The sequence below is a fragment of the Aquila chrysaetos genome, chromosome 3 (assembly GCF_900496995.4).
Source record: "Aquila chrysaetos chrysaetos chromosome 3, bAquChr1.4, whole genome shotgun sequence".
Taxonomy (NCBI): domain Eukaryota; kingdom Metazoa; phylum Chordata; class Aves; order Accipitriformes; family Accipitridae; genus Aquila; species Aquila chrysaetos.
The window spans coordinates 1,259,684-1,286,757 of record NC_044006.1 but is presented as its reverse complement, the minus strand read 5'-3'; the positions used below and the strand labels follow the sequence as shown (position 1 = coordinate 1,286,757).

Below are 27,074 nucleotides of genomic sequence, written 5' to 3'. Positions count from 1 at the left end.
GAAGCGTGGCCATGCTCAGCTTTCCATGAGGCCGTGGCGGGGGGAAGCCTCAGGGTGGGGGTCCAGGCTGGCTCCCGTCTGCTTGTGCCACATATCTAGGCGCTGAAGGGCACGGAGGGCTCCGGGGGGGTGCAGATGCAGCTCAGCACGAACCCCCCACTCCCCTCCGGTCTGGCTCACCGCTCCGAGCGGGCTGCAGCGCTTGGCCAGATCCCAGCCACGGTGGCAGGGCAGTGAGTGACCAGCCCAGGGCTGCGTGTCCCCAGCCGGTCCCGCTCCGAGGGTGCCGTGAGCCAGGGTGTGCACTCCTGCCCTGCCCAAGGGGGGGATCGATGCGGTTCCGGAGGAAGCGACAGAGGGGTCGGGCCGTGCCTCGAAGCTTTTCCTCCTCTCTGGGGTCTCCCCGGGCTCGGCTTGCGATAGAAGGGTCTGTGGTTGATCTTCTTTGGCCAACCCTTGGGGGTAAAGCCAATCTCCCGGACTGCACGACATTAAATCGGGGCTAAAAACGTGAAAGGCAGCGAGCGAAGGTCACCGGGCCTGGGAAGAGGTCAGGGCTCGTCCCAGCGCTGCCGCAGGACCCTGCCAACACTGCGGGGTGGGGGGGGGAAGAAGAACCCCTTCCATCCACCCCGCCACAGCCCCTGCACGGCTCGGGGATCCCTCGCTGCGGGACACCCCGGCGTCCTACCGCCCTGCAGCGTCCCCGGGGCTTCGGCCGCGGGGCCCGGAGGCCGGCGGGCCCGGGGGAAGGGCCGGGGCGGGGGCTGCGGGCCCGGCTCGGCTCCGCAGGCCGCAGTTGCCACCTGGCGGCAGGCCCCGCGCACAGCCCCGCTGAGGGACGGCCGCCGGCGGCCCCTCGGGAGCCCCGTCAAGGAGGCCGTGGGGCCGGGCGGCGGCCGCCGCCGCCGCCGCGCACGGCCAAGCCTCCCGCCGGGCGAAGGGAAACCGACGCGGGCGGGTGGGCGAGCGGCGTTGGGCTACGGGACACACCGACTCGTCTCGCCTCACGGGGCGGCCCGAGCTGCCGGTGCCGGGACACGACCCGGGGCCCCGGAGCGGGGACAAGGCCCCGGCCCCCCCCCAACCCCGCTCCGGGTCTCCCCGCGCCGCCGAGGCCGCCGCCGCCGCCATCGCCGCCGCCGCGGACTACATCACCCATAACCCCCTGCGGCAAGCATTTTTTTGCCCCTCCTCTGCGCATGCGCGCCCCGGCCCCTTCCCCGCGGCACGTCGCGCGCCAGCGGGCTGCGGGGTTTCCGCTTCCGGCGCGCCTCGCTCTGGTCCCTGCGGCTGGCGGCCGAGCCTTGTGCCTCCGCCATATTGTCTGTGTGAGGCCGGCGGGCGGGCGGCGAGCGGGCGGCCGCGGCAGGTACCGGCGGGCCGCGGCGGCTCCGGTACCCTTCCTGGGGCCTCGCGGCGGGTGGTGGGCGGAGGGGGCGACGGGGGGGGGGGAGACGAGGCGCTACCGTGTCTCCTGCGCCGCCCTCCCCCTCCTTTTGTCCCCCCCTCCCCACCCCGCTGCGGGTACGGTGTGGGCTGAGGGGCCGCGGCCGTCCCTCAGGAGAGCTGGGCCGCGGCGGGGGGGGGGGCCGTCCCGGCGACGCTGAGGGGGAGCGGGCGGCGGCGGCGGCGGGGAGGAACGGGCGGGCCCGGTGCGGTGGGAAAGGGCAGGGCTCGCCGCCTCTTGCCAGCGGAGGGGGCCTCCGTGCCCCCGGGGTGGGGGGGAGCAGGGCAGGGCGCTGCGGGGGAGGCCGCCTCGGCTGTCCTCAGGCTGGTGTGGGGCCGCCTGCTGCCCCCGGCCACGCAGGAAGGGCAGGGCCCCACGGAAGGGTAGCCTTCCCCTCCCCCCAGCCCTGCGAGTTCGCACGTTCAGGCGGTGTAGGTGTTATTTACTTAAAAAGCTCTGTCTTGCCTTTTCTCCGCCCTGCCCAAAAAAAGCAGGGGGCTGTGAGGTGTGCAGAGGGGCAAGGAGAGACCTATTTCTTCTTGCTCCCACCCCCAGCCACGCAGGGACTCTGTTCTGGGCCTTTCTGGGTAGAGGGGAAGGCAGTTTTCACAGATTTCCCCACCAGTCGCTGTTCTCTTCTGAAAGCAGCGGTGGTCAGTCTTACCCCTGCTGTAATTTAGTTAATTGTGCCTTGGGGCAATGGGCTGTGTGGCTGTTGGTAAAATATGCTTTGTAAACGAAAGGGCAGATAAGATTATGAAAACCCTTGCACGTTGTTTGTCAGATTACTTTATTCTTTCTTTCTAAGGGCTTTGGGTCCAATAAAGTTTGGATTATGAACACTCAGTCATTGGTATATTTTCTGCTGACAGCAGCGGTTGATCTGTGCAGAGACTCATGAGGGTATGTGCCTCACTTCTGCAAGCTAAATGTATAGATTCTGAGCCTGTGTTGTTCAGTGGCAAGGTCCTTTGCGCCCGTGCTGAGCCCCAGTACCTGTGAGAGAGGTCTGCAATGGTATGAGGTTTGTGCTGTTCAAACCTGCCGCCGGGTTGGGGTCTTGGAGAGCTGCTCTCGCACTGACTGTTGATGCCAGGCTGCGAAACTGGGTGCTGCACGTGTCTCTTTGGAGGTGGCTGTGCTGTGTGCTCCACGTGCGCTCACCTGGCTCGCGCAAGCTCTGTCCTCAGCGTGCTTCATAAACTGCTCAGGAAGAGGAGCTCATTCTGCATCTGAGGGTCAGCACCCTTCTGAGGTGACTGGGGGTAACATCATCTTTTTAGAGAGAAGCACATGGAGACAGCAGTGTTTATGCTTGGAGGCAGGTAGCGATTTAGTTTGCTCTTTGAACACTCTCTCTTTTCAAAAACATAATAGCTGCTCAAAACATTCAGGCTCAAACAGAGTTGGTGTTCATGCCGTATTGCCAATCGACCTGGGTGTTGGATGTGACTCTGCCAGCGCAGATTCTGGGTGTAGCATAGGTAGGTGCAGAGAAATCGCTCGTCCTGTGCGTTGTTCGTGTTGGCGTGATGTGGAAAAGGGCGAAGCTTGTGCTAGGAGAGGGGAGGCTGAGCTTGGGAAGACTTTAGGCAGGATTTGGGGAAAGTGTGAAGCTTGATCAGCTCCATAATTAGTCCTAAAACTAGGACTAGACCAATTAATGTTCCAGTTCTTGCAGCACAGTGCCGTGCCCGGGTAAAACATACCAACAGTGGTACGTCCATCCTCTGTGGAGACACATGCTGTGTCCATAACTGGAAAAAGAAAACTGGAATAGGATGTGGCTCCCACCAGCAGAAGAGTGTCTGATCCCATGTACAGGGCAGTCTGCTTTCTGCCTTGAGGAGAAGATCTGCCCATGTCTTGGGGCTGGAAATTCGGCTCTTTGGATGCCGTCTGGCAGAGAAGGGTTTATTGTAAAGGTCCAGACCTTTGCCCGAGTATGAAGTATGTCGATTTTCAGTGGTAGGCAGTGATCCTTCCCTTTCATCTTGGCAATGGAGAGAGCTTTCCATTTTTTTCACCTTTCTCTGTTACCTGGTAATATAATTTCTATTATTTATGCATTGTTAGTGAAACCTCACTGTCTCCTAGTTCCCAGCATGGGCAGCAGCAGAGAGTTCAGTGTACACGTCCTGCCACTCAGACCAGTGAGCTTGCCGAGTCAGGTGCTGCCCATGAGGAGTTTGAAACAGGGTTGAGGAAGGTAACATCAACTCTGGAGTGAGGAAGATAATACTATCTCAGCCTTGACTGTAGCAAAGGAGGGGAAGCTAATGTAGCTGAATAGCTGGGTAACGAGCTGTGGTGGGGATAAGCCACAGTGTGTGGAAAAATGTGGTGAGAGGGCCAGATGCTGGAGGAGGAAGCAGAGACATCCAAGTGGGAGATTCAGAACAGGTTCTTTGGGTTTGGTGGGGCACATGGGTTCATGGATTGAGGAGAAATGGGTTCTTTTAGGAATATGGCTCTTTGGAAGAGGGGTAGTAAAATTGGCAGTAGGTTCTAGCAAATGTGGAAGAAATTGGATCAAGGAATGTTTCATGATATTAAGCAGAGTTTAGTTTTGTGCAGGGGCAGTTAATGGTACTCGTTTACTTGAAAAAAGCTGGTGAAACATGAGAATGATGATACAAACCTGTGAGTGGGGATTACTGGGGAAAGACTTGGTAAAATACTGTTCACTGAAGTTGAGATACGGAAAGACTAGTGTTTCAGATTTGGGGCATTTTCAAGCAGTGCAGGTTAGGTACGTAGACATGAAATGGGTTCGAGGTAGGAATCTAAGGAATATAGGATGCTGAAAGGTGGTTATAGATTTGTGGATTTGTAGAGAAAGAAACTGTGTTTCTACTGTGATAAAAGGGACGGGGTCATAACTTTTCCCAATTTTATTAAATGGCAGGTGTCCTTATATCTTCCACTTGAATTCTTTTTTTGCATTTTCTCCTTACAGAACTAATTTTCTCTTTTTGTCTTTCCTGATGTCCTCTGAGGAATAAGGGAAAGGAAGACAGGAGAAGCAAATGGGTGACATTGTGGTGGTGTGATTAATTTCATGTCACACTTCTGAAGAGGCAGGGATTTATTTCTGGGTTACCAGACCCATCACCTCCACTGTTCCTCCGTTATGGAATTGCTTACATTAAGGTATCTGTTTTCTAAACTATCTGGGCAAGATTGATGCTATTTTAGGTTTTATTGTCCTGTAAGGGTCTTGAGAGAATAAACCCCACAGATTTTAAGATCAGGAAGGACTGCCATGACTCAGTCTGGCTACAAACATTATCTGGTTTTGATTGCAAGACAACTCTTGGATAATTTTTCTGAGATTGGATATCTCCTTCCAGGGGCTTCCAACAGCTGACTTTCCTGGAATTTACAGAACCTAATTGGAGAAAAGGAGTTCTCCTTTGGACCTAGAAAAACTGCTTTGAAGAGGAGACTGCAGCTTTCCGAACTGGCGTTAGTGCTGTTGCTGAAAGCAGAGTGTTTTTACAAGCTGGTTTTTGGACCCTGTTTGCCATCAAGGTGCCAAACCTATCTGTCGGTAGGAAAGGTTGATAAGAAATGGAATTGTTGATGTGGTCATAGGATCAATGGTTCACGGATATCTTCTGTTGCTCAGGTGTCAGCAGTAGAGGAACAGCAAAGTGAGCCTGCCACGAGTCTTACCTGCTCCTTTGTTCAGACTGTTCTGGACAGTTTTATCCAAACAAATGATTTTATTATCCATTTCATGCTGCTGCTTTGGGAAGCTGAAGAGCAGAAGGGAGACCTTGGAGTTCTTTGCAGGCTCAAGACAATACCACCACAGACTCATATTTGGAAGGTTACAATTTCGATAATTTTAATTTTCCAGAGAGTTTATTTCTGAGAGTTAGGCTACATCCTTCTTATGACTGATTTCTAATTTTTAAGGAATATTATCATTTGCAGGGAGGTGCTTTCTGAAGCAGGCTGTCCAGCTGCTTAATCTAGTGGCTGGATTATATTATGGCAATTTACTTGAAGTGAATGGTGAATAAAATGTGTACTAGATGGAAGTGGAAAATAATTTTGGGCCAAGGTGGAATTTGGCTGCAGGTTGCCAGTTGGATAGTCATGTCTTTGAGTATTAACAGCAGTCCTAGAAAATTGAAGTTATTCCGTCTGTTTTTGCAGAGAAGTAGGCCTCTGCCCTTGCGCCTTTTGGAACAACCAAAGCGTAAAGGAGTTTGCTGGTTTTTTTTAATTAAGCTAAGTGTAGGGAGAGTCCAGCGTGTTCTGCGGTGTTAACACAGAATTACGTGCCAGAACACGCTTTCGCTGGGTGGGAGAGGTCTCGCCATGTTGTGAAGAAGTGTCCCCGAAGTCGTCCTGCGTGTCCAGGGAGGTGAAATGGTGCCTCTCCCGTGTTCTTGCCAAAACCCTCGGAGAAGGCAGTTTCTCAGCGCATCTTTGCACACGTGTGCATGAGTTGTCAGTAGATCTTTATTTTTAGTGTTCTGAAAATGGATAAGCGTGGACACACACAACAAATTAATTTCCAGTGTAGAAAAGCAAGAGCTCCTGCAATGTTCCTTCTCTTACAAGTTTTGTCACAGATTTCTCTGTTACCAGTGTGCTGTTAAATTCCAGCCTCGCCTTCTGCACGTTAGGCAGCATTTTAATTGTACTCCAGAAGGAAGAGTAGGGCTTTTTCCTCACTGAGGAAGTTTTGCAGCATCCAGATTCATTTCAACTGAGTTTACAAATTAAGAGTTACGAGTTTTGGTATATTAGAACATATGGCATCCAGGCATATATCCAACATATGCATCTTACCAGGCATATAAATATATACTCGTCCTAAGCCATGACTTAACGCTGCGCACTGGCTTTGCTGGGTGATTGCAAAGTGTGAAGAAAGATGCCATGGAGATGGACAAACTTGTCCTTGTGTATGGCTGACAGTGGTGTGGGTTTGTTTGGCATGGCAAGGGTGAGTTCGGCTTTCATGTCCCTGCTGGGTTACACTGAGTGATGAAGGCCGTGGTCACCAGGTTTCAGTTAATCTCCAAAACACTGGTGTGAAATATTAAAAATCTTGGTACATTCACATCACCTGCAATCTCTGGGAGAGCTGCCTGTCTGGCTGTAGCTGTATAAACCCAGCATTCAGTGTGTTGTGCTAGGGTACCCAGTGCATAATAGATATGGATTTCTGGAGTTTAATAGCTGTTTTATTCCATTTGATTTTCAGAACGGTTGTAGCTAGGTTTGTCTTGTGTTAATAATGATAAATTTTTTAGAGAATTATGTTAGAACTTCTACTTTCTGGCAGGGGTTTGCACCGGGTGTCTCTTGCTGAGCCTTCTGGATGCCAGCTGAACAGTGAAGACAGTTTGTGGTGCGTTGCCTGCTCGATGGGAACATCGATCATGGGGATTTCCTGAAGAAATAGTTACGTGCCATGTATGCTGGTTTATTCTTTGGCTCTGGTAACTGTTCCTGCCTCTAGGAATTGCATGATCAGATCAATTAAATACATATAACTTTTACAGATGGTAGGTACAGTTCAGTTGTCTGAGTTCTAGCTAAATCACTCTATATGTGAACCGTAGGAGTCAAATCGGCTGAACGATTGGCCTGTCAGTACTCTGTGCCTACTAATTAATGAGGAAAACAACTGTGTTACTTAGCAATAATTAGGAAGGTAGAACTTTCCAGAGGACGCTGACAGTTGACCTGATGTCAGCTGTGACGAGCCTGCAGTGGTGCTGAAACATTGCCCTTTGTGAGCCTTCAGGAGGAGTTACCTGGTGTTGCCAGGATCTCAGAAATGGTGGTTTTGGTAATCAATTTCTTGGAAAATACTGTCCAAAGCTCCAGTGATAGGAGCTTTAGTTTTGTTAATGCTCTTAGAAGAAAAAGAATCACTTCCCATTGAAGTCCTTGCAAGTACTCTGGCTTTGGCTTTTGGTCAGACCTAAAGAGATGTGCCTCCAAAAAACTCCACCGCCTTTCCTGCGCTCCCTGCTTGGCCTGAACTGTCAGGGTGGGGAGGAGATGCCAAGATGCCAGCAGAAGTATATTGTCATCTGTTTGTTTTGGTATGTGTGTACTGACAGGTTAGTTTGGCAATTCCTGGTTACATTTTAGCCATTTTTATTTGATTGTGTCAGGAGTCTTCAGCGCTGGCAGTAAGGATGTCCACTGTGATTTGTGGGAGGCTGGGAACCGTGGCAGGAGAAGCCACAGGCATGGGAAAGTGGCAGAGCCTGCACTGGGCTGCTGGGGCTTGGGTGTCTTGCTGGTGTCACTGTCCACTGCAGCCACACAGTCTCATCTGAGATCAGTCTCAGTGGTTTTGTGTTAGGAAGAGCTTTCCCTTTGCTCTGTGTGCTGTGAACTAGCTTAGTTCAGAAAAGATGAGGGAGAGTCCCTGACTTTGGGGGAGAAGTGGGAAGAGAAGAGCTTCAAAGTCAACTGTTCTGTATAAAATCCCTTAGGAGATGGAGTGAGGAACGTTCCAGTCACTGGCAGCTTCCTGCTGCTGGAGAAAATCCCAGTTGTTCTGCCCCAGGTACATGTGCTGTTGCCAACACTGAAGTTTTACAGAGGACAGTTGCCCAACTAGGCTGAGATGGTGGAGACCCGTAGAGGGTCTGTGTAAGCTCCACTAAAATTTAGCTGTTACAGGTCTGAACAAAAATGAAGACTTAACTGTGACAGAACTTCTGCTAGGACAGCATGTGGGTACCACTGATACTGCCAGGGCAACCTGGAGATTGTCAGGCATGATATATGCTGCTTTCTACATTTGTGAAGCGGGAGAGTTAAGTTTTCCCCAAGGCTGTGGAGATTATCATAAAATAGGGAGTTACAGTAAAACCATTTCGTGGTCAGTCCTGTGACTTCCATATAGGCTGTGATGCTCATTACGAGGGATGACTTCTTCATTGGCAGGAACTGCAAGGAATTCAGGGGAGGAATTGGTGAAGCTGATGAAGGAAGAACCAGTCTCAATTTTAGGATGTTGCTAGTACAAAATTACTCCAAGATGTTTCTTCCAGTTTAACTAAACCTGTCAACTGTCTTCCCTAGTGACTGGTCATGTCTTGTTTTGAATTAATCACAACTGTTCCTGTTTCTTTTTTAAGAGAATGTTGAGGTCTTCATATCATGATTTGTTATTTCTCCACAGCCGGACACAATCAGCTATTTAAAAGAAGTCTGGAAAATAATTTTGGTGGAAAAATGTAGTTAGAGCAGACTGTGCTGTTCAAAAAAAATACCAAGAGAAAAGTTTGATTTCAAACCTCAGCTTTTTTTTAACTCAGATTTTAAAATCTGCTTTTCTATTGATGTTGTCCCTTTAGTAGGTAAATGGTCTTCAGGAAAGGATGTGATATGTCGGTTTTGTTAATCCAGGCTTGTTTCTATTTCAGCTATAAAATCATAGAAAAATATAGGTTGCAAGGGACTTCTGGAGGTCATCTGTTCCATACTCATATTGCTGCAGTTCCAGCATCATGAAAATACACAAATAAGATTTATTTTGTGAGATAGAACATATTTTTTATAAAGTTGGTTACTATTATTTCTTCTTTTAAAGGTAAGCTGGGTTTTGATTAATGTTGGCTGCTAGTAGGCTGTACTGTAGTATTTAAGCATGTCTTGATCTTTTAATTTCAGTAGTGTCTGTCCAGTACTAGACATTCTCCAAACTCTGAAGAAGCGAGTACTCCTTCCCTGGGAGGCTTACAGGCAAGGGATAAATGGGCTATGTGAAGGAAATAATAATCAATTTTATCTGAAAATTGTAATGCTTCCTCTCACTAATAAAGCATGTTATACACTCATGATTTCAGAGGTTGGGTTTGAGCCGTTTACTGTGAAAGGTAATGTCTCACTTGCAGTTGTGGATAAAAGAAAGGAATGACCTTTTGATTCCAGACTACTTACTGTAATTCTGGTCTTCTCAGCTGACAGAGGGCTTTTCTTTTTTCAAAATGAACTGGCTGCTGTCTGTCTTAGCCTGTTTGCAGTCTTAGTCTGTCACAATCGCTGCTGGTAATGAGCTTACATGGGGAAAGTAGAAGTGAGAGGAAAGTCTCTAGACCCATTTGACCAATTTGTGCATCTCGCTTTCTCCTTGAGAGGAAGATGAGGTTGTCTGGGGCAGTCTATCTGGAACTGATAAAGCAACAGAAATATTTTCTTGGTTCTTTGAGTTTGGCTTGGTGCAATTTGGGGCCTATCTTACTCCTTGGGGCCTATCTTCCTCCAGGTAGCAGAGGGACTGCTCTCTGCTACCTGAATCTGAGTTCAGGTGGGTCATCGGTAATGATCATGTTTATGTGGTGTTGAACGTAGTTCACTGGGTTCATTCTGTCCGGATGAACTTGGAACTACCGGCAACATACTGCTCGTGCTGAGGGCAAGTTGTGCTGGTAGCAGCAATCCACAGGGAGGCCAGTGTCAAGCGGTGCTCCTGTTCTTGGGTGCATTATTTATACTCCAAACCTTATCCACAAAGGTCATCGCTTGGATAGCACTTGCAGGTTCCTTGGGACGCCAGTCTTCTGGGAAGCTCTTGGCTTCCAGCTCACTGGGAGTCTGTATGTGTGCTGCGTCATACTGGTGCAACTTCTTAGGTTTAAGGTTCTGAGTGAGTAACCATGTGCTTGAGAGAAGCTCTGTGCCAAAAACATTTCCATTTAAAAGGAGAAAAAAAAAGATTCCAGTATCTCAGTGATTCTTCACTTGTAAAATTCACCCCTTTTTTTTTTTTTAAGAGGCTAAGTAGGTGTGTTTCTCAAACTAATTTGCATAGATTTCTTAGCTGTGTTTTGTTGCTACTTGCTGTAAGTGGATACATCTGGAAGGACAGAGTGGGTAGGAAATTCCTATACTAATTGGGTATAGGTGCTGTAAGTATGGGTACTTCACAAGAAATCAAGTCCTCCCTGGGGATGGGGGTTGCCATTGAGATTAGAGCGCATTGTAAGGATGATAAAATCCCTTTTTAAAAAGGAAGGGGGTAGTAACAGTGGTTTAAATTAAAATGTTTTAAAAATCAAGTTCAAAGTAAACACTGAGAGGCTTTTTACCGTTTTATGGAACTTTAGGCATAAATGTCTGGCTTGGCAAGCTAAGCTGTTCAGACAATAGGCTACTGTTAGAATAATTCAAACTTTTAAGAACTGTTCTCTTTTAATTAATAGACCTTCCAATTAAAAAATTCCTATATGGTAGTAGCACAATTGTTTTTGTCTCTTGACTGGGGCTCTCAGGCACTCCTGTGGAGTAATTATCAGTGGTACATGCAGTGCTGTATTTGGCTGTGTTCTTGGGATTTTTTTGTATGCAGGATGAATGGGGTCCTGTGGGGTGCTCTTGATAAGGATGCTGTGTAAGAGATTAGCTAATTATCAGTTTGTTAATACTTAAACTGCGTTTTTAAGGGCAGGCCTATGTGGGAAAACAAAGCACTGAAACTTTTGCGTGGTGCTCCTTTGCTATAGCTACCATGTGAGCACTGTTCGGTAATGTCTTCCCAAGGGGTGTCACAAGTGCTAAAACAGAAGACCTGTTTTTCTGTCCCTGCACAGGCAAGCCTTAGCATTGAACAGTGTGTATCAGACAATAACTGGAAGCTTTGTCTTCCTCTCTCTGTGATCTCTGGTATATTGCCTAAAAGCTCATGGTTATGTTTCCTAGTTAAGCCCTTCTCTACCAGAGAAATTAAAATTTTCAGAGGTGCATTGTGTTTTTTGGAGATGCTCAAGACTACACTGGACATGGCAATCTGATCTGATTAGATCTACTTTGATTAGATTATTTTCAGCAGTCTCTCCCAATATAAATTATTCTGTCATTAATGCAGGAATTAGTAAATGACATGTTCTGTTTGGATTCTGCAGAAATAGAACTCATCCTTTATAACAAGCTCAGGACACTCATCTCATCTAGGTGTAATTGCTACTCATACTGTAGACTTTCTGCCTGAAACTACAAGCTAAACTGACTTCTGCATGACCACACGTGTTCCCGTTATTTGTCCGTATTTGTGTCAGTCCCTTCTGTCAAAGAGCTTGGATCCACTGCAAAATTATCCCTCTCTAGGGGCAGTGAAAGCAAAATATATACAAATTCCTTAGCAGTTTTGAGCGGAGGGAGTGAGAAGCTTTCAGGCAGGGTGAGTTTGTATGTAACTTTGTTGCTTTAAAACCAAATTATCTGTGCAGACTCTCTCCTTTTCCTGTATAAAGAACAGTAGACAATAATACCTACCTTCGTAAATAGGCATTGTGTGCCATTCTTAGAAGCTACAGTCAATGATTTCCTGAAAAAGCCTTTCTCTGAGCAGTCTGTTACAACATACAGCTTGTGCTAGGCTGGAGCTACGTGACAAAAAATATCCGCTGTGAAATTTGATATATCTTTAGATAATGTGATTGATTTTTCTTTTTTATTATTTTTTTCCATGCTGAAACTGATGCTGCTAAGCTGGGTGAGGTGGAGCAGTTACGTGTTCTTTATTGATACCAAGTTGTGCTTAAAAATTAAAATTGCTAAGTCATCTTAGACATGCATAGGTTCAGTTAATTCCTACACAAGGAGTATTGGGCAGAGGAAGTTAGCCAGTGCATCTCCTGCCAGAAGCACATGGAATGAGGAGAAACAAAAACACAGTGATTAAACTTTGAAGTCTAATAAATTTCACTGTACTAAAAGTGTTCTAGTAAACTTGCATGCTCTGTTAATGCCTGAGTACGTTTTTGGAATATACATCTAATTTCTAAGTCTGTGAGTCATGCTACATAAATGGTTTGAGGTCTTAGATGATTGCTGCCTAATCTTCTGAAAGTGTATTTTGTTAGAGTACTAACGTTTTGTCCAGGAATAGACTATTTTTATTTTTTTTTTTTAGTAATGCTTCATATTCTTCCGTTAGCTGAACACCTGGCTGAAGTGCCACGTCCTTCCTTTATTGGGCTGAAGCCTCAGTCACACCTCTGTTGTGGACTTTGGAGCAGTGCCGTGTCCCTTTTTAGCCTTGGGGCTGGATTGCCGTAACCCTGTCTACCTGGAGCTGCCTTCAACACTGTTGGTGTGGCAATAGGTCAAAAAATAACCCACGCTGCCAAGGTCTGTACCACCTGAGGAGGCTTAGTCCACACCAGAAAGAGACCTCATGTACATTTCTGCCTCCGAATGCAGAACCAGCTGCTGGGCAAGCTGTGACATGGTGAAGGACATCAGACCTGTGTCCCGCAGGTCCTCCACCATCTTCATAGCCAGTGGTTCTTGCTGTGGTCCTTGCAGCAGCCTGAAGTACTGCAGACCTCCAATAAACAACAGAATACTGCTAATAAAGCAGGGGTTTGCTTCTAGAATTTTCTTCTGGTGTGACGTATCCTGATAGCCTAAGCTAACTGCTCTGAGCAGATTTCTAGGTCTTTCTGATTAATGGGGCTATTACTTCCTCCTGCAGTCCGGCAGTTGCCCATTTTCTGTGAAGGGATAAGATTGCCATAGCAAATAAATACATTATATTCGTTCAGATTATAGCATTGCCCACTGATTGAGTGCATTTCTATAAACAGGGCTGTATAGTCTCTGCCATATGCTACGCACCAAACAATACTCTTTCATGCTCCAATACAGCTTCCTTCCTTTTAAGATATTTTGAAAGCTGACAAAGAGATTCTTGTATTTAAATGTTTAGAAGTGTGTCAGCTTTCACTCATGGTGAAAGAATTGAGAGGTGCCAGGGCACTATTTTTATTTTAGGCAGGACAATACTTTGGTATGAAATTGTGGTAAGTTACTGTTGTCTTAAATATTCAGAAATTAGAGTATTTGTTTCTGACATACAGTAACTTTCTCTTGAGTTATTTTGACTAGTCTGAATACTGATAAAACTTAACAGAAGTTTTGCAAAAATTGCATTATAAGGAGGAAAAGGTGGAGGTGCTTACCAAATCCTTTGGACAAGCAGAATGCAAAGAAACATCTTTAGACCATTGCAGCAGAGCCTTTCTTTTGTGCTTGGATAAAGCGTCATAATCCAACACAGAAGCCCTGTCTTTTGGACAGTCAGATTTAATGTCTTGACTATAGAAAGTTGTGACCAAAACTGGTGCCCCATCCCAGCAGAACTCTTCTGGCTGCCTTGGTTTGTTGTGAAGTCTTCTGAGCATCCTCAAGCCATTTAATCCCTGAATGGTTCCTGATGACTGACCTCTATGAGGTCTTCCCAATGTCCTCTCTTGTCTCACTGCTAGTTGGGGATGTAGTTTTCCTCATGATAGTCTAATTAGTGTGGATGTAGCTTATCACTATAAATGTCCTACATGTTCTGGAGAATGCTATTGTCTGTGCTAGGACTTAATTGCATTGTACAGTGTGGTGCTGCTTTTTTTTTTCCTTAAGTAAGCCCAGAGACAAAACCCAGTGGTTGCCTGCTCTGTAAGTCTTGCTCACTTTTCAAGTGGGCACTGGGTTATACGTAGAAGGTATCTGTTGTGGGGTGGTGGGATGAGATGTCCGTGCAGGAGGGCTTGAACAGAGTAGCGAAGGCCTTCTTCAGAATATGTAGAAATGAGAAAAACATTGTACTATGAAAATCCCCAGAGTGATGATCAGACTTCAGCGATCTTATCTTTGGATAATGTTTTGGTCCTGATGCTGCTTTCAGGTGAATACATTTAAATTTTTATTTTGTGGGGAAAGCAGCATGAGTGATCATTTTCAAATGCTGTTAAGCTGTTTTATACAAGCCTGTACAGTAATATATGGGTGGGGGGGTGCTTAAAACTGAGAAGATCCATGTTCTGACACAGTATCTGGATTTCTCTGCTCTCCTCCAGAAACCTGCTCCTGAGCTGACCAACCTTGCTTTGTACATAAATGCTTCGGCTAGTACCTGCATTTTCCAGACATAAAGGGCAGAGTAGTGTTCAGTTCAGGGGTTTTTTTTCCTTTCCACAGAGTGAATCAACGTAGCCAGGCAAACCTTTGTGTGTGAGCACATGAAAGGCTTCAGTCCCTTTAAGAATTGCAAATAAATCCTGAAGTTCTGATTTAAATCAACACTGGTGTTTCTAGAAGTTGAAACTTCAGGAAGTGCTTAATTTTGGTTGCACAGGTGACCTTGTTGATCTGTCAGCTCTGTTTGCAGCATCGTTTATTAGTGCATTGCAAGAGGTGATAGTTGTGCAACCTCGAGTGAATGAAGTGTTTTGGTTACATGGGATGGCTCAAGACTTCTTCCTGGATGGGGGAGAAATTGCAGCTGATGGCTGTTGCTTTCACTCTGGAGCTGAAAGGAAGGAGTCTGCAGATACAGAGTATGTGCATATCTTCCTTTTTGGAAAGTTATCTTTGCAACCGTAAGTTGGAAACTATATGCTGAAAGTTGCAAGGCGCGGGGTTGGGGGCGGAGGGTGGGGGGGCGTGTTACTTTTGCTAGTGGGGCCAAGTGGTCCTGTCCCTTGTGAGGGAGAGCAGACAAATTGTTTTCAAGCTCTGACAGATGATCCCAGGCCTGTGGCTGGGCTCCAGCCTCTCCTCAGCAGCTTTTAATGATTAACTTAAATATTTTTATAGTATCTTGAGATTTTAACCTCTGGTTTATTTTCTCTCTGCAGGTGGAAGAATCTGAGGCCTTTATCCTCTGTCCAGCTTTGCAGTTTGGGTAGCCTCTGATTTCAGACATCTCATCATTTCCACCTGCCAACCTGTCTGATATGTCGGGACCCGTGCCGAGCAGGGCCAGAGTTTACACGGATGTGAACACACACAGACCCCGGGAGTACTGGGACTATGAGTCGCATGTTGTTGAGTGGGGGTAAGTCTCTGGGCTGCTTATGGATGTCCCTGGACCAGGATCAATCCCTGTAGGATCCTGCATAGTGATGCATGGGGGGATTTCAGGCACCTGTGCTGCATTAGGCTTTTTCGTGCTCCTTGGCAGATGTCTAGTGTGCATGGCAAGTGTTAGGATCACAACTTGTCTTCAGAAAAGTGTTTCTTGTCAAAATTTTAAATCTCCAGTGATGCAGGAACATTTTTAGCAGCTTCCTTAAGAGTTTGGTTTGAAGAATTTTTGCCAGGTAGTCAGGAAACGTCCCCTTTCGGAGGGAAGAAAATCTTTTTCTGAAACAATCTAAACAGCCCTGGGTGAGAACTGAAAAGAAGTGAAAAGACATCTGAGTTGCTTCTGACTTGCATGGGTGAAGAGACTCGGCAGACTTAAATAGGTACATGCTATTTTGTGACTTGTTGCTCAGCTCTCTGCGAGTGACTGGAAAAGACATGTCTGCTTCTTTTTGAAGGAAGAAGGTGTCTAAATTGGGCTCATGACTAAACCATCCAAGAATCAGACAGCAGTGATGCCAGCTTCATAGCTCTGCGTTCCTGCTTTTGTATAGCAGGGCCCAGACTAAGTTCTGCCCTCAGCTTTGTTGCAATTCCTGGTTTCTGAAATGTATACAGTCTTCTGAGCGTAAGTGGTGTTTTGTGCCTAGTCTGTTTTTGAACAGGCTAGCACTTAAATTTTTGGTCTTACTGGCTTTGCTGATTTTTAACAACGTTACAGAAGGAAAAATGTAGCTTCCAAATATAGAGAGACCAGTGGAAGGGATAGCTCAAGTTTGCTGATGCTGAAATGCATAGTTGGGCTTATGTTACCTACTGCAGAAGAAATAAGTTCTGGATTGAATCTAACTTGGGTGAGTAGAAGCTCCCTGTTTCTCTCCTAATTCTTAATCATCATGTTCAGGAGATGTAAGACACTAGTTAATCCACCTTGTCTGGAAGGTGAGGCAGTGATTTAGTGTTAAGGATTAGTTTGTAAATTGTGGTGGAAATGACTGAGATCTTTGTAACTCTTAACTTTTATCTCCACAGAAATCAAGATGACTACCAACTAGTTCGAAAATTAGGCCGAGGCAAATACAGTGAAGTGTTTGAAGCCATCAACATTACAAATAATGAAAAAGTAGTTGTTAAAATTCTCAAGGTGAGCTGGGGATTGGGCAAAAGATAAAATCTGTATCGAGGTAATCAGGAGGCCAGGAAGTGCAGCATTTGGTCTAAAATGTTTGATGGTCTAAAACGTTCAATGGTCTAAAACTGAAATCCTTAAAGCCTAGCTTTGGAGTGTCATTCAGTGAAATAGGCCATCATTTTGAGCCTCCTAAGAGAAGCCCTACACTTAATTATTAAGTCACATCTCTGCCTGTAAGGAATTAGCCTCTATCTTAAAGAAGTCCTGATGTGCAACACATTTTATTTGGAGCTAAGCAACACTTCAACAGCTGACTAGAAAATTCTCACCTTCTCTAACTGCCAGTGCCCTGGCATGCTGTCATGTGCATAGAGGCCTATGAGCTAATGGGATCATTGTCTTTTAAAGCCACTGATTAGATTTAGGGACTGCTAACCTTAAAATTTTCATTTCTGCTCTGCATGTTCCATTGCACATGTAATATCCTTCCAGACAGAAAGGGTCTCCTGGACGCTAGTTATTCCACAGCCTTGATTGGTGAAATACCTTCATTTAGTGGCCCGTAGACAGCTCGTGGACTTCTCATAGTTATATACCACATGCCAGTTAAGAAGTTTTGGACTATCAGATCATGTTCAGACAGCTTTAAAAAATATATGCCATCTTCCTAACTGTCATTCACATGGAACTAATGTTTGTAGCTGTCAGGGTTGTGTGGTTAGAAAGGAGATGGCATATATTTGAGCCCTTACTGGAATGATGCATAGTCAGGTAACAACAAGATCTAGCTGTTTGAACTTAACTTGCAAAGGCTCTGATGTATTTTGCTGACTTGCAGTCACCTACTTTTGTCATCTGGATGTTGAGCTGTCTATTAGCCTCACTTTACTGAAGTGCTTTGTCTTACGCTTTGGGTTTTTATTCTTCAGCCTGTTAAAAAGAAGAAAATCAAGCGTGAAATCAAGATCTTGGAGAACTTGCGAGGCGGTCCCAATATAATCACTCTTGCAGATATAGTAAAAGATCCTGTGGTGAGTATGGAAGGAACTTAAAGGGTATGCTGGGGTTATGGGTGAAGTTGCTGTGTTTGACTTCAGCTCTGATCTGGCTTTTTGTTTTCCCCTGCTCTTAAATCCTGCTTTTGAATTGCTTAATCAGATCAGCTCTTAATCTGATTAACTTCTTTTAGAGGGCCCTTCCCCCCCCAGGTCCCTTCAGCCCCTCACTCTGTAAGGATAAGATACCAGTGAACTGAAACAAGTTAATTCATTCTACAAACAGTGCTGGCAGGGGCTGCAGGCTTTGGCTCTGCTTTCTCTGTCTGAGGGGAATCATAAGTATGTCTGAGGCAGAGGGGCTTCTAGCAGTTTTAGGAGTAAAAATGGTTTAATTCATTATCCTAAATGAAAACATATTATCTCAACTTAACATGGCTGAACGCTTTTCTCTCTGTTTTAGTCTCGGACACCCGCTTTGGTTTTTGAACATGTAAACAACACAGACTTTAAGGTACAGTGTGGGATGTGAACTTCTAATGTTTTCTGTTTGAAAGCCACTTGTAATGTTTTTCTGGGGAAAGGCAAGTACGTAGGGGACAGGCAGGTTATTTAATCATTTCCTTCCAACATAGTAACTGTCTTTAAAGGTAAATACACTTGGGACAGAAGTTTGTGATTAGTCCTTTGGTACCATTTTGCGACAGAAGTTACAAGATGAGAATCCAGATTGCAAGTGGTATTCTAGCCTTCGGAGCAAATTAATCTGTTACCTTGTGGACCATCAGTGCCTGCCTTTTTGAAACATTTTTGCTTTTATGTTCAGTGTAGAACTATTTATTGGAACCTCTTTAAATGCAGACAGCTGTTTCTGTGGCTTTCCGTACTTCTGGGAAAAGGGATATAAATGTTTCTTTGTCCCCTTCCCTACTGACCTGCCTCAGGAGAAGAATGGCTGTGCAATGCCATCTGGAATAGCTGCTTAATGTTGCAGAGCACCCTTGGTCTTTTTGATACCCAGTCTGCAGGCATAATCCATTGTGCTGGTAGTGGGTGAGTGCAACCTGAGGGAGTTAGTGACAGGAACCAGAATGTACTGTCTGAGCAGAGCTGGAAGTAAACTATGTATGTGATTTGAAAGGGGAGAGGAACAGAGTGATCGGAGTAACTTAGGAAAGTTTTACTGCTCCTTCAAACGGGTTTGGAGAACCACAGGCAGCAGAGAACAGGGCTGAGTTGTTCTGGATTGGCAGGGATGTGATATTTTTCTTGGGTGTTGAACACTGATACGATGTGTTTGTGTCCCACAGCAATTATACCAGACATTAACAGATTATGATATTCGATTCTACATGTATGAGATTTTGAAGGTAAGTTGGTGTTTTGCTGTTTTATCGGTTTATTTCTAGGATTTGCACTCAGCTAATCCTATGGACGTGGTTATCATGTCACTAATGGGGAGGAAGGGAAGAGAAGGCCTATGGAAGAATTGGGCAGAAAAATATATATCAAGGCAGTATCAGTTGTTCAACCTTGTTTCTGCAACGAATTCTAGTCCTTTTTTCTGAGACTAGCGAAGCCTTTGGGTACACTGAGATAACTTAAGATCCTAAATCAAATGTACATGTAGCTTCTGAAAACAGAAAATTGTAAGCTGTTACTGCCTGGTTTTGTGCTCTAATGTAAATGTGAGTCAAATTTATTTGCCCATTCTTCTGAAAAAAGTGTTTTTTCCTCAGGAGTCTGGAGAAGGGGAGGCTTGTTTTATCAGTAGTGCCTAGTAACTATGCTCTTAGGGGCTCTGAAATTCCATTTTTATGAGGAAGCACATGAGGTGAAGTCAAAACACTTCTGTTGTTGGGACCTCCCTTTGAGGGGGGGCTCTAGAAGTTTTCTGTGGTCAGCGAGTCTAGTCCAGGATATAACACTAGACAGTAAAGTCTTGCCATCTAGTTAGACTTGGTATATGTGGAAATACTTCTGAATATGATTGAACTTGAAAGGTTCTTGTGACTCCAGCATCTGTTTCTTTGTATGTCACCTACAGGCTCTAGATTACTGCCATAGCATGGGAATCATGCACAGAGATGTCAAACCTCACAACGTCATGATTGACCATGAGCACAGAAAGGTAATGTGGGGTGACTGGAGGGCAGGGAGAGGTCCTACTTCTCTCTTGGCGAACTAGGATCCCTTTTGGGTACTCCTGTGTAGTGGTACTAGCAGACAAGGGGGACTGCACTTCCATCATGTGGAGAAATGTGAAATGAAATTCTATAAGCTGCTTTTCTTAATTTTTTATGGGTTACACATAACCATAAACAGGGTTAGTAAGGAGACATTTTATTTAGACTGGTTGGTGATATGAGTTTGGGGAGAGTGTCTAAACAGATACTCTGATCAACGTCAAATTAATTGAAAACAAAACACTTGTAAATGAAGCTTCAAACTAAGCTCACCAGTAGTGTCATTCAGCCAGTGGAGAGCTGGAGCATCCCCTGAGCCTTTTTTCTTTTTCTTTCATTTCTAGCTTAGACTAATAGACTGGGGTTTGGCTGAATTCTATCACCCTGGCCAAGAGTACAATGTCAGAGTGGCTTCCAGATACTTCAAAGGACCTGAACTCCTTGTAGATTATCAGGTAAGAATCACCAGGATTTATCACTGACTTCTGTATGGAAAGTCTGTGTCATTTCAAGGTAGCAAACCAGAAATTCAGATATCTAGAGACCTGAAGCTAAAGACAGTCCATTCTAAAATGTATTGCAGAAAGCAGTGGCTATAAAGCCACTGAATTAAAGAAACTAATGAGTAGTCTCAGGACCTGAGGAAGAGCCGCAGAACTATCATCATGGATCTTGGAATACAAATGTTGAATATTTTTTTAGCAAGGTTGCGTCTGCAGTAAGGTACAAGATTGAAACAAAGCCCTTGTGGAAAGAGCTAGTACTGCACAAACTTCTAAATTAAGTTATAAAAACATCCCCATATCTGATGGCAGTTTGCATTATGGAAATGCTGTGGGCTGGAAATAGCAGTGTTACTGGTGACTTTCAGATTGTGCTGGTTCTAAATGAAGGCACTTCCTCACTTGCCCATGTACCTTGTGGAGTCTGCTCCTTTTGATGCTTGTTGTGATGCTTCCCTTCTCAACATGTGTTTCTCAGTGATTCATAGCATTGAAGTCTGCAGTGAAAATAGAAAAAGGCACTGGTCTTTAATATCTTTATCAACAAGGATGGAAATAGGATACCTGCTGTTCTGCTAATTGCTATATCCCAGTTTGAGTAACTGGAACACTGAGCTGAACAGTCATCAGTGATGAAGATGCATGAAGATATTTCAGTCTGTTCCCAGCGTAATGTGGCTGCGTTTGTATCACTGGAGGGAGGGGGGACCCTGTTAGTATTGGGACTCTGTTCTGCTTAATTCATTAGAAATTGAATTGTCCTTCTGGTTTTGTACAGATGTATGATTACAGTCTGGATATGTGGAGCTTGGGTTGCATGTTGGCTAGTATGATATTCCGAAAGGAGCCATTTTTCCATGGCCATGACAACTATGATCAGGTGAGAGCTGGTCATGTACAATCTCTGTTCTCTTAGCACAGTGAAGGTTTCCTGCTTACACTTCTATCGAGGGATCTGAAGAAGAATTTAAGCATTTCTCTAATGGCTTCTTCGCTCAATTTGAAGCCTCATTCCTTTTCTCAAGTGTGCAAGATTATCTAACCAATTAAATAGAAATAGATTTATAGTGCTTTGTGCTTACGAGCTCCTCAGTAGGTATCTGGAAAAAGTTATAACAATAGTTATATTAAGGCTGGTGTGTTCTGCTACATAGATTGACTATTCCTCAGGTTATGTTGCGTGGAAAGCCCCTGCCACTCTCCACCTTCCCTCCCCTCTGTATAGAAACTCTGAATTTGGTACAGTTTTATATAGATTCTTAAATCTTTGATGTGTTGCCTTTAGGCCAGAATTGTTATACTTAAACCTTTAACACGTGCTCTGCATCTGACTAACATGCAAACATTCAAGAACAGTGACCTATTCTCAAACCTTCATTTTAGAACCCTTCGTGGTGGCTCTTCACCCTTCATGTGCAAGTTACAGAGTTTCTGCTTTTTTGACCAGTTATTCTTGCCTTCCCCCCCCGTAGGTTTTGAATATTTTCTTGCTACAAAGGGAGTTAGTGTTGCAAGGTCTCAAGTTTTAGTGATGTTAGGGTATGCAGCTCCCTCCTGGCTGCCTTGGGTTACTACGTTCTGACTGTGAGCAGAGGCATGTTCACCATGCCTGTGATTGTATGTGGCCAGGGAAGTCAGAGCTACGAGATGACCCTGTGGCTGCTGGTTCAGACCACTGAGACCAGGTTCAAGCTCCCAAGGGAATGTGCTGCTGTATCTTCACGCAGGCTCTGGCATTATCATACCCTCATAGTAGTGACTTATTTTTCTGTTTGTTCCCAGCTGGTGAGGATAGCCAAGGTGCTGGGAACAGAAGATCTGTATGACTACATTGACAAATACAACATTGAACTGGATCCACGTTTCAATGACATCTTGGGCAGGTGAGCCAAGGTCCAGAGTAGCTCATAAGCTCTTTATTACTGGGACAGCTACTGCTTTGTCAACAGACCTTGAAGTTAACAAAAACTTACGCTTATGAGAGAAATCAGAACCAAGATGCTTGAGAACTGTCACTTTGTGCCTTTGATCCCTTTTGCCAGTGTTTCCCATGGTCCTTTATCTGGAAATGGACTTGAGGAAAGGTTTTAAATGTCATCTAGGCCATAAATGAACTGCCGGAGCATAAAGCATGAAGGGCAAATGCTCTCACCAATATTCTTGGGGAAAAAAAAGCAAAATGGTGTTTCTCAGAATTACAGTGCAGAAAATCAGGTGCTGCTTAAGATGGCATTTACATATTTTTTGCCTCGTAGAGTTATTTTGTGTGACACATACTAATGTTGGGGGCATAAGAGAAGAGCAGAAGCTGGGATTTTAGGCCCATAGATCCATTCTGAATTTGAGTCCTCGTGCTGTCCGGGGCTGTGGTGGCTGTGCCACCACGTGGAGACACAGTGTACTGCTTTGTGCTCTGGTGCAGCACAGCCCTGTTGCTGCCGCACCAAGCAGCGGCCCCTCTCGGAGATGGACATCTGTCGCAGTTCTTGCTCTTTAAAAAACTGAATTTTGGCATTGATGTCCTCTGCCTAGCCTGATTTGGGTGTCTTTTTCTACAGACACTCCCGTAAGCGATGGGAGCGCTTTGTTCACAGTGAGAACCAACATCTGGTGAGTCCAGAAGCTCTGGATTTCTTAGACAAGCTGTTGCGATATGATCACCAGTCACGACTCACAGCAAGAGAAGCCATGGAACACCCCTACTTCTGTAAGTATCAGCTGCTGTCATTGTCTGCTGTCCAAAGACTTCTTCCTCTGCCTCTGGGAAGTCTTCATTCCTGTAGGTTGTGCAGATAGGAGCTAAGAACAGCAACATAATAAGCCTGGTCTTTGCAAATAATTGCACTGGAGCTGAGGCTGCTTGTCTCTGTGGTGGATAAAGTAGGCCACTGCCACCTACACCAGCCGAGGAAACAAAGTGTTATATGCCCGTGTCAGGCCAGTGAATCAGCAGCACTGTGTTAAAGAAGCTTTGGTGCTAAACCCATGCTGATTTCAGCTGGTGTCTGGGTACACAGAATCTTGCATTTTGATGAAACCAGATAACTCTGGTTTGTTGAGAAACAGGCCCTTTTAACTCCTTTTGTTGCTAAATGTGTACCTTAGCGAATGGTATATTCAGGTCTTGATTTTGCAAGCAAAAACGTAATTTTCACTAGTAAATGTTTTTAAATGCTTGCTGGTTTTCACAAATCATGATATTTAGGTTCTTGAAATAGCTGTAACAATGCAAAATGTGAGTATTTGCTCACTTACACTCTTTTTTTTTTTTTCCCTTGCTGCTGAATGGACTTGTGTAGTTAACAAACAGTATAAATCTGTGTTGTGCCTGTGCCAAATGTTCAAGTGAAATGTTTTGCAAATGCGAGAATTAGTAAAGCTTGAAAGCTTGGAGTGTGAAAGTTGGACAAATGGCTAAATTAACTTGTGTCCAAATAGAGATACAGGTTGTACTGAACTCAGTGTGAAGAAGGGCAAAATTTGGAATTCACTTGTCTGATGCAGTAGGCTTGGGAGGCAGGAAGGGGTTGTCTCTGTTCAGATGGTAGTGTTATTTACCTGCAGCTGAAAATAAAGAGTTGGTGAGTAAGTTGGGAACGTATTACAGAAGACAACAAGCTCCAATGACTCTCATTACAACTCTCAGGCTGCTGTGGGATGCGTATAGAGACATGACATACGATTGTAATTAGTGATAATCTTTCTGCTTGATACACCCATTTTCTGGGTTTGGCTTTATGCGATTATGCAGTTGCTTAGCATAGAAAGGAGATCAGCTTCACCATAATTTCCTTCAGCTTTTCCTGTCAAGCAGTCCTGCTGAACTCCAAAGCGCATCATGTAGGTGATTTTTCACTGATAATTTTACCTTGGTACCTTCTTGGGTGCTTCCCACTGGAGTTGGTGGAAACTTCTGTGTTCCAGTAGATGATGGTTGATATTACTTGACATATGCAGCTTGCCAGGACTGGCTGAGCATAGAGGTCGCCGGCAGTCGGCGTGCTTTGGCTGGCTGGCTGGCAACATGGCACCTAAGGGTAGTGTGCTCTTCCTAGATCCCATTGTGAAAGACCAAGCTCGGATGGGCTCGTCCAACATGCCGGGTGGCAGCACTCCTGTCAGCAGTGCGAGTATGATGTCAGGTCAGTTCTACTATCGACTCTTCTTGTTGTGTGGCATTTTAAAGCATTTATATGCACTGTGTGGATGTGAGGATCCAGGAGGGTGAGTTCTGCAGGTGGGGCATTAGGTCATCTCCTGGGACTGATGACAAGGGCAAGGAGGGCTATGAAGAAGTGGGTAGGAGAGCATGATAAATAAGGCCTCGCTGCAGCCTGACCTGCTTTTCTGGTCTGTTTTTAAAAAGTACTTTGCAGTTGGATTTTTTGGCAGCAGTTTGGAGGACAGTGATCCTGCCACACATCTGCCCGGCAGTGACACTTGTATGTATACAAATCTGCGCTCTTTTTGGAGGCTGCAAAGAACAGTGACAGATCTTTAATCTCAGCTTATTTTGGCAGCTCTGAAAATGTAATAAAGTGGCAGCAAACTGACCTGCAAAGATACTAATTCATTTAAGAAGCTCAGCTGTCCCGGATAGCAATGCACTGGTCTCACTCTAATTCCTGCTTACTTGTCTCTCTTCCAGGGATTTCTTCAGTGCCAACACCTTCACCCCTTGGACCTCTAGCAGGCTCACCCGTCATTTCTGCCACCACCACTCTGGGGATGCCCGTTCCAGCTGCTGCAGGCGCTCAGCAGTAGTGATGGGCTCTGTCTCCTGCTGCCTGAGCTGAGTCAGGTGGGGAAGAGGTTTCCCCCTCCACCTCTCCTCAGGACGCAGCTCGTGCCTGGCAGGGGAAGGGAGGGGATGAACGCTTTGGAGGCACCGTGTCTGAACTGTTGCTTGTGGATTTATAGTAGTTCAGTCATTATATACAAAATTATTATAGGCTGATTTTTCTTTTTTTACTTGAACTTTTCGTAACTCAGGGGATTCCCTGAAAATACCTACAGATGGAATATTTCTCGGACAGTTTTTCCCCCCCCCCCCCCCCCAAAAAAAGTACTCTTCATTTAAGAACAAAGATGAATCAACAGCATTTCCAAGCTCTTGCATCCTGCTGGAAATCTCTTCATGTTCCCACCATTACTCCTCCATGAGCCTACACCTTGGGGGATTGTGCTGTTCTCCAGAGACTACCAAACCAAGTCTTCGTGAGGCAGGGGAGGGGGATTCTTAAAGTACCACTCACTTTAACCCCATGTCCTGCATATGACTCAGCCGGGGTACACTGAGGAGACAATTCCAGCATGGAGAGGTGGTATAAGCTTAAAAGGAGTAAGTGCAGATAATGTCTGAAACCCTAATTGGATTGAATCATGTCTCTTGAGGAGCCAACCAGAATGCCAACTCACCCCCTTGCATGTAATTTTAGTCTTAAAAGATGGAGTTACTGATCCAATTGGAGTCCTTGCCACCTCCTTGGAAAGGCGCTCCTGTAGAGTGAGCTGTACTCTAATCAGCCTCTTTCTCATGGAGGGTTCTTCCTGCCATTGCTTGGCTTGGATCTCTGGAATTAGTTTGTTATTGGGTATATTGTTTTTAAATTGTTTATATAGGTTTCAAGCTGGTGGCTACTTAAAGCTGGAAAAATCAGACTGCGCCAAGTCCGATATCACATCTTCACCCACCATCCCCTCCCTCACGTGCCATGTGGTGAGAATACCAGTTACCTCACAGTCTTGTAAATATGCACTGAGAGGAAGGAGCGAGCAGATGTTAACTTAAACTGAAATGGTAGATCAGTAATTGTGGACAAATATTATCATTGACAACGGAAAAGCACCCTTGTTACAGCCCTGCTACCCCTTGCTGTGTATATATACTTTGTCCTTCATATGTGAAAGATCCAGTGTTGGAATTCTTTGGTGTAAATAAACATTTGGTTTTATTTATCGAGGTTAGATTTAAGTTCCCTGTGTAGAGGCCTCCCTGGGGTGGTGGTACACTTAGACGCAGGAATGGCTGACAGCCCTGAGCGTACTGGGGAGGCTGCGTCCCTCTTCACATGCACCTTGCATGGTGAGCTGTGCAGAGAAGCCTTACACAAACGTCACAAGCCAATGAATCTCCTGGGAGGAGGATATTTTGCCATAAAACCAAAAAACCTTCCTCTTCTGTCTCAGCCCTGATGGATGGGGAGTTGAGATGCTGAACCAATTCTTAGTTTTTTGTGTGTGTTGCCATTAGTTGGATTTCAATGACTTGTCAGTCATGTAACGCTTGTGGGGCTCAGCAGGAGCGGCCGTAAGCACGAAGGCACCTGTCCCTCTCGGTGACTTCCACTGTAAAGCCATTGCAGCAGTTGCTTGTCCTGGGCATTGAGTGCTCTTCCCGTTCCTCAGCAAGTGCTGAAGCCTTGGCCTTTGGCTCCTGCTTGTCCTCTGAGCACCCATTGCTCGTTTGCTCTTTTTTGCGGGGGTGATGGTCACTTACTTCCATGTTAGTTCAGTTAATTTTGCAAGGCAGGGTGGAGCCTGTGGGCTAGGTTAAACCTACTGAAGAGAAATGGGGCAGGAGAACATGAAGCAGCCCCTTTCTGTGCGGGTCACTGGCAGGGGCACTGAGGTTTTTCATGTGCACCAGGGTAGCTTTCTCTTACCTGACTTCATCCAGTGGAAATACCTTGTACTTAATCTTTTATATCCTGGAATGATGTGAAAGTTGGATGGTGTCGACTGTTGTTAACCTTGATGTGCTGTAACGTAAAAGCACCCGGTGTGACAAAAATACAGCTTGTGGTTGATTTGCAGTAGGTGGTGAGCTACGCAGGACATTTAACGCAGTTCTTTTCCGTTACTTCAAGGGAGGGAGGTTTGCAAACCCGAGCGCTTGCTGCTCCCCCCGAGCTTAAAGAGGTGGATGAGCCGACGGTCCCCGTGCCCCTCAGC

General features: G+C 45.5%; 1 protein-coding gene across 4 annotated transcripts; it reads left to right on the top strand.

The window, feature by feature from the left end:
* The first annotated feature begins 1,242 nt into the window (after window positions 1-1,242).
* Window positions 1,243-26,082, top strand: CSNK2A1 (casein kinase 2 alpha 1). Of its 4 annotated transcripts, none has more exons than XM_030008766.2 (13): window positions 1,243-1,372; window positions 15,076-15,275; window positions 16,337-16,448; window positions 17,366-17,467; window positions 17,895-17,945; window positions 18,742-18,801; window positions 19,479-19,562; window positions 19,962-20,072; window positions 20,899-21,000; window positions 21,903-22,003; window positions 22,679-22,827; window positions 24,176-24,262; window positions 24,769-26,082. In XM_030008766.2, exons 2-13 carry the CDS (start codon window positions 15,175-15,177, stop codon window positions 24,882-24,884), a joined length of 1,176 nt encoding a protein of 391 aa, XP_029864626.1. In that variant the 5' UTR covers window positions 1,243-1,372; window positions 15,076-15,174; the 3' UTR covers window positions 24,885-26,082. The 4 variants fall into 4 exon arrangements, with proteins under 4 accessions (XP_029864626.1, XP_029864628.1, XP_040978709.1 ...); XM_030008768.2 differs by having other exon boundaries at window positions 1,263-1,397; XM_041122775.1 differs by lacking the exon at window positions 1,243-1,372 and adding an exon at window positions 10,208-14,123.
* Window positions 26,083-27,074: the final 992 nt, after the last annotated feature.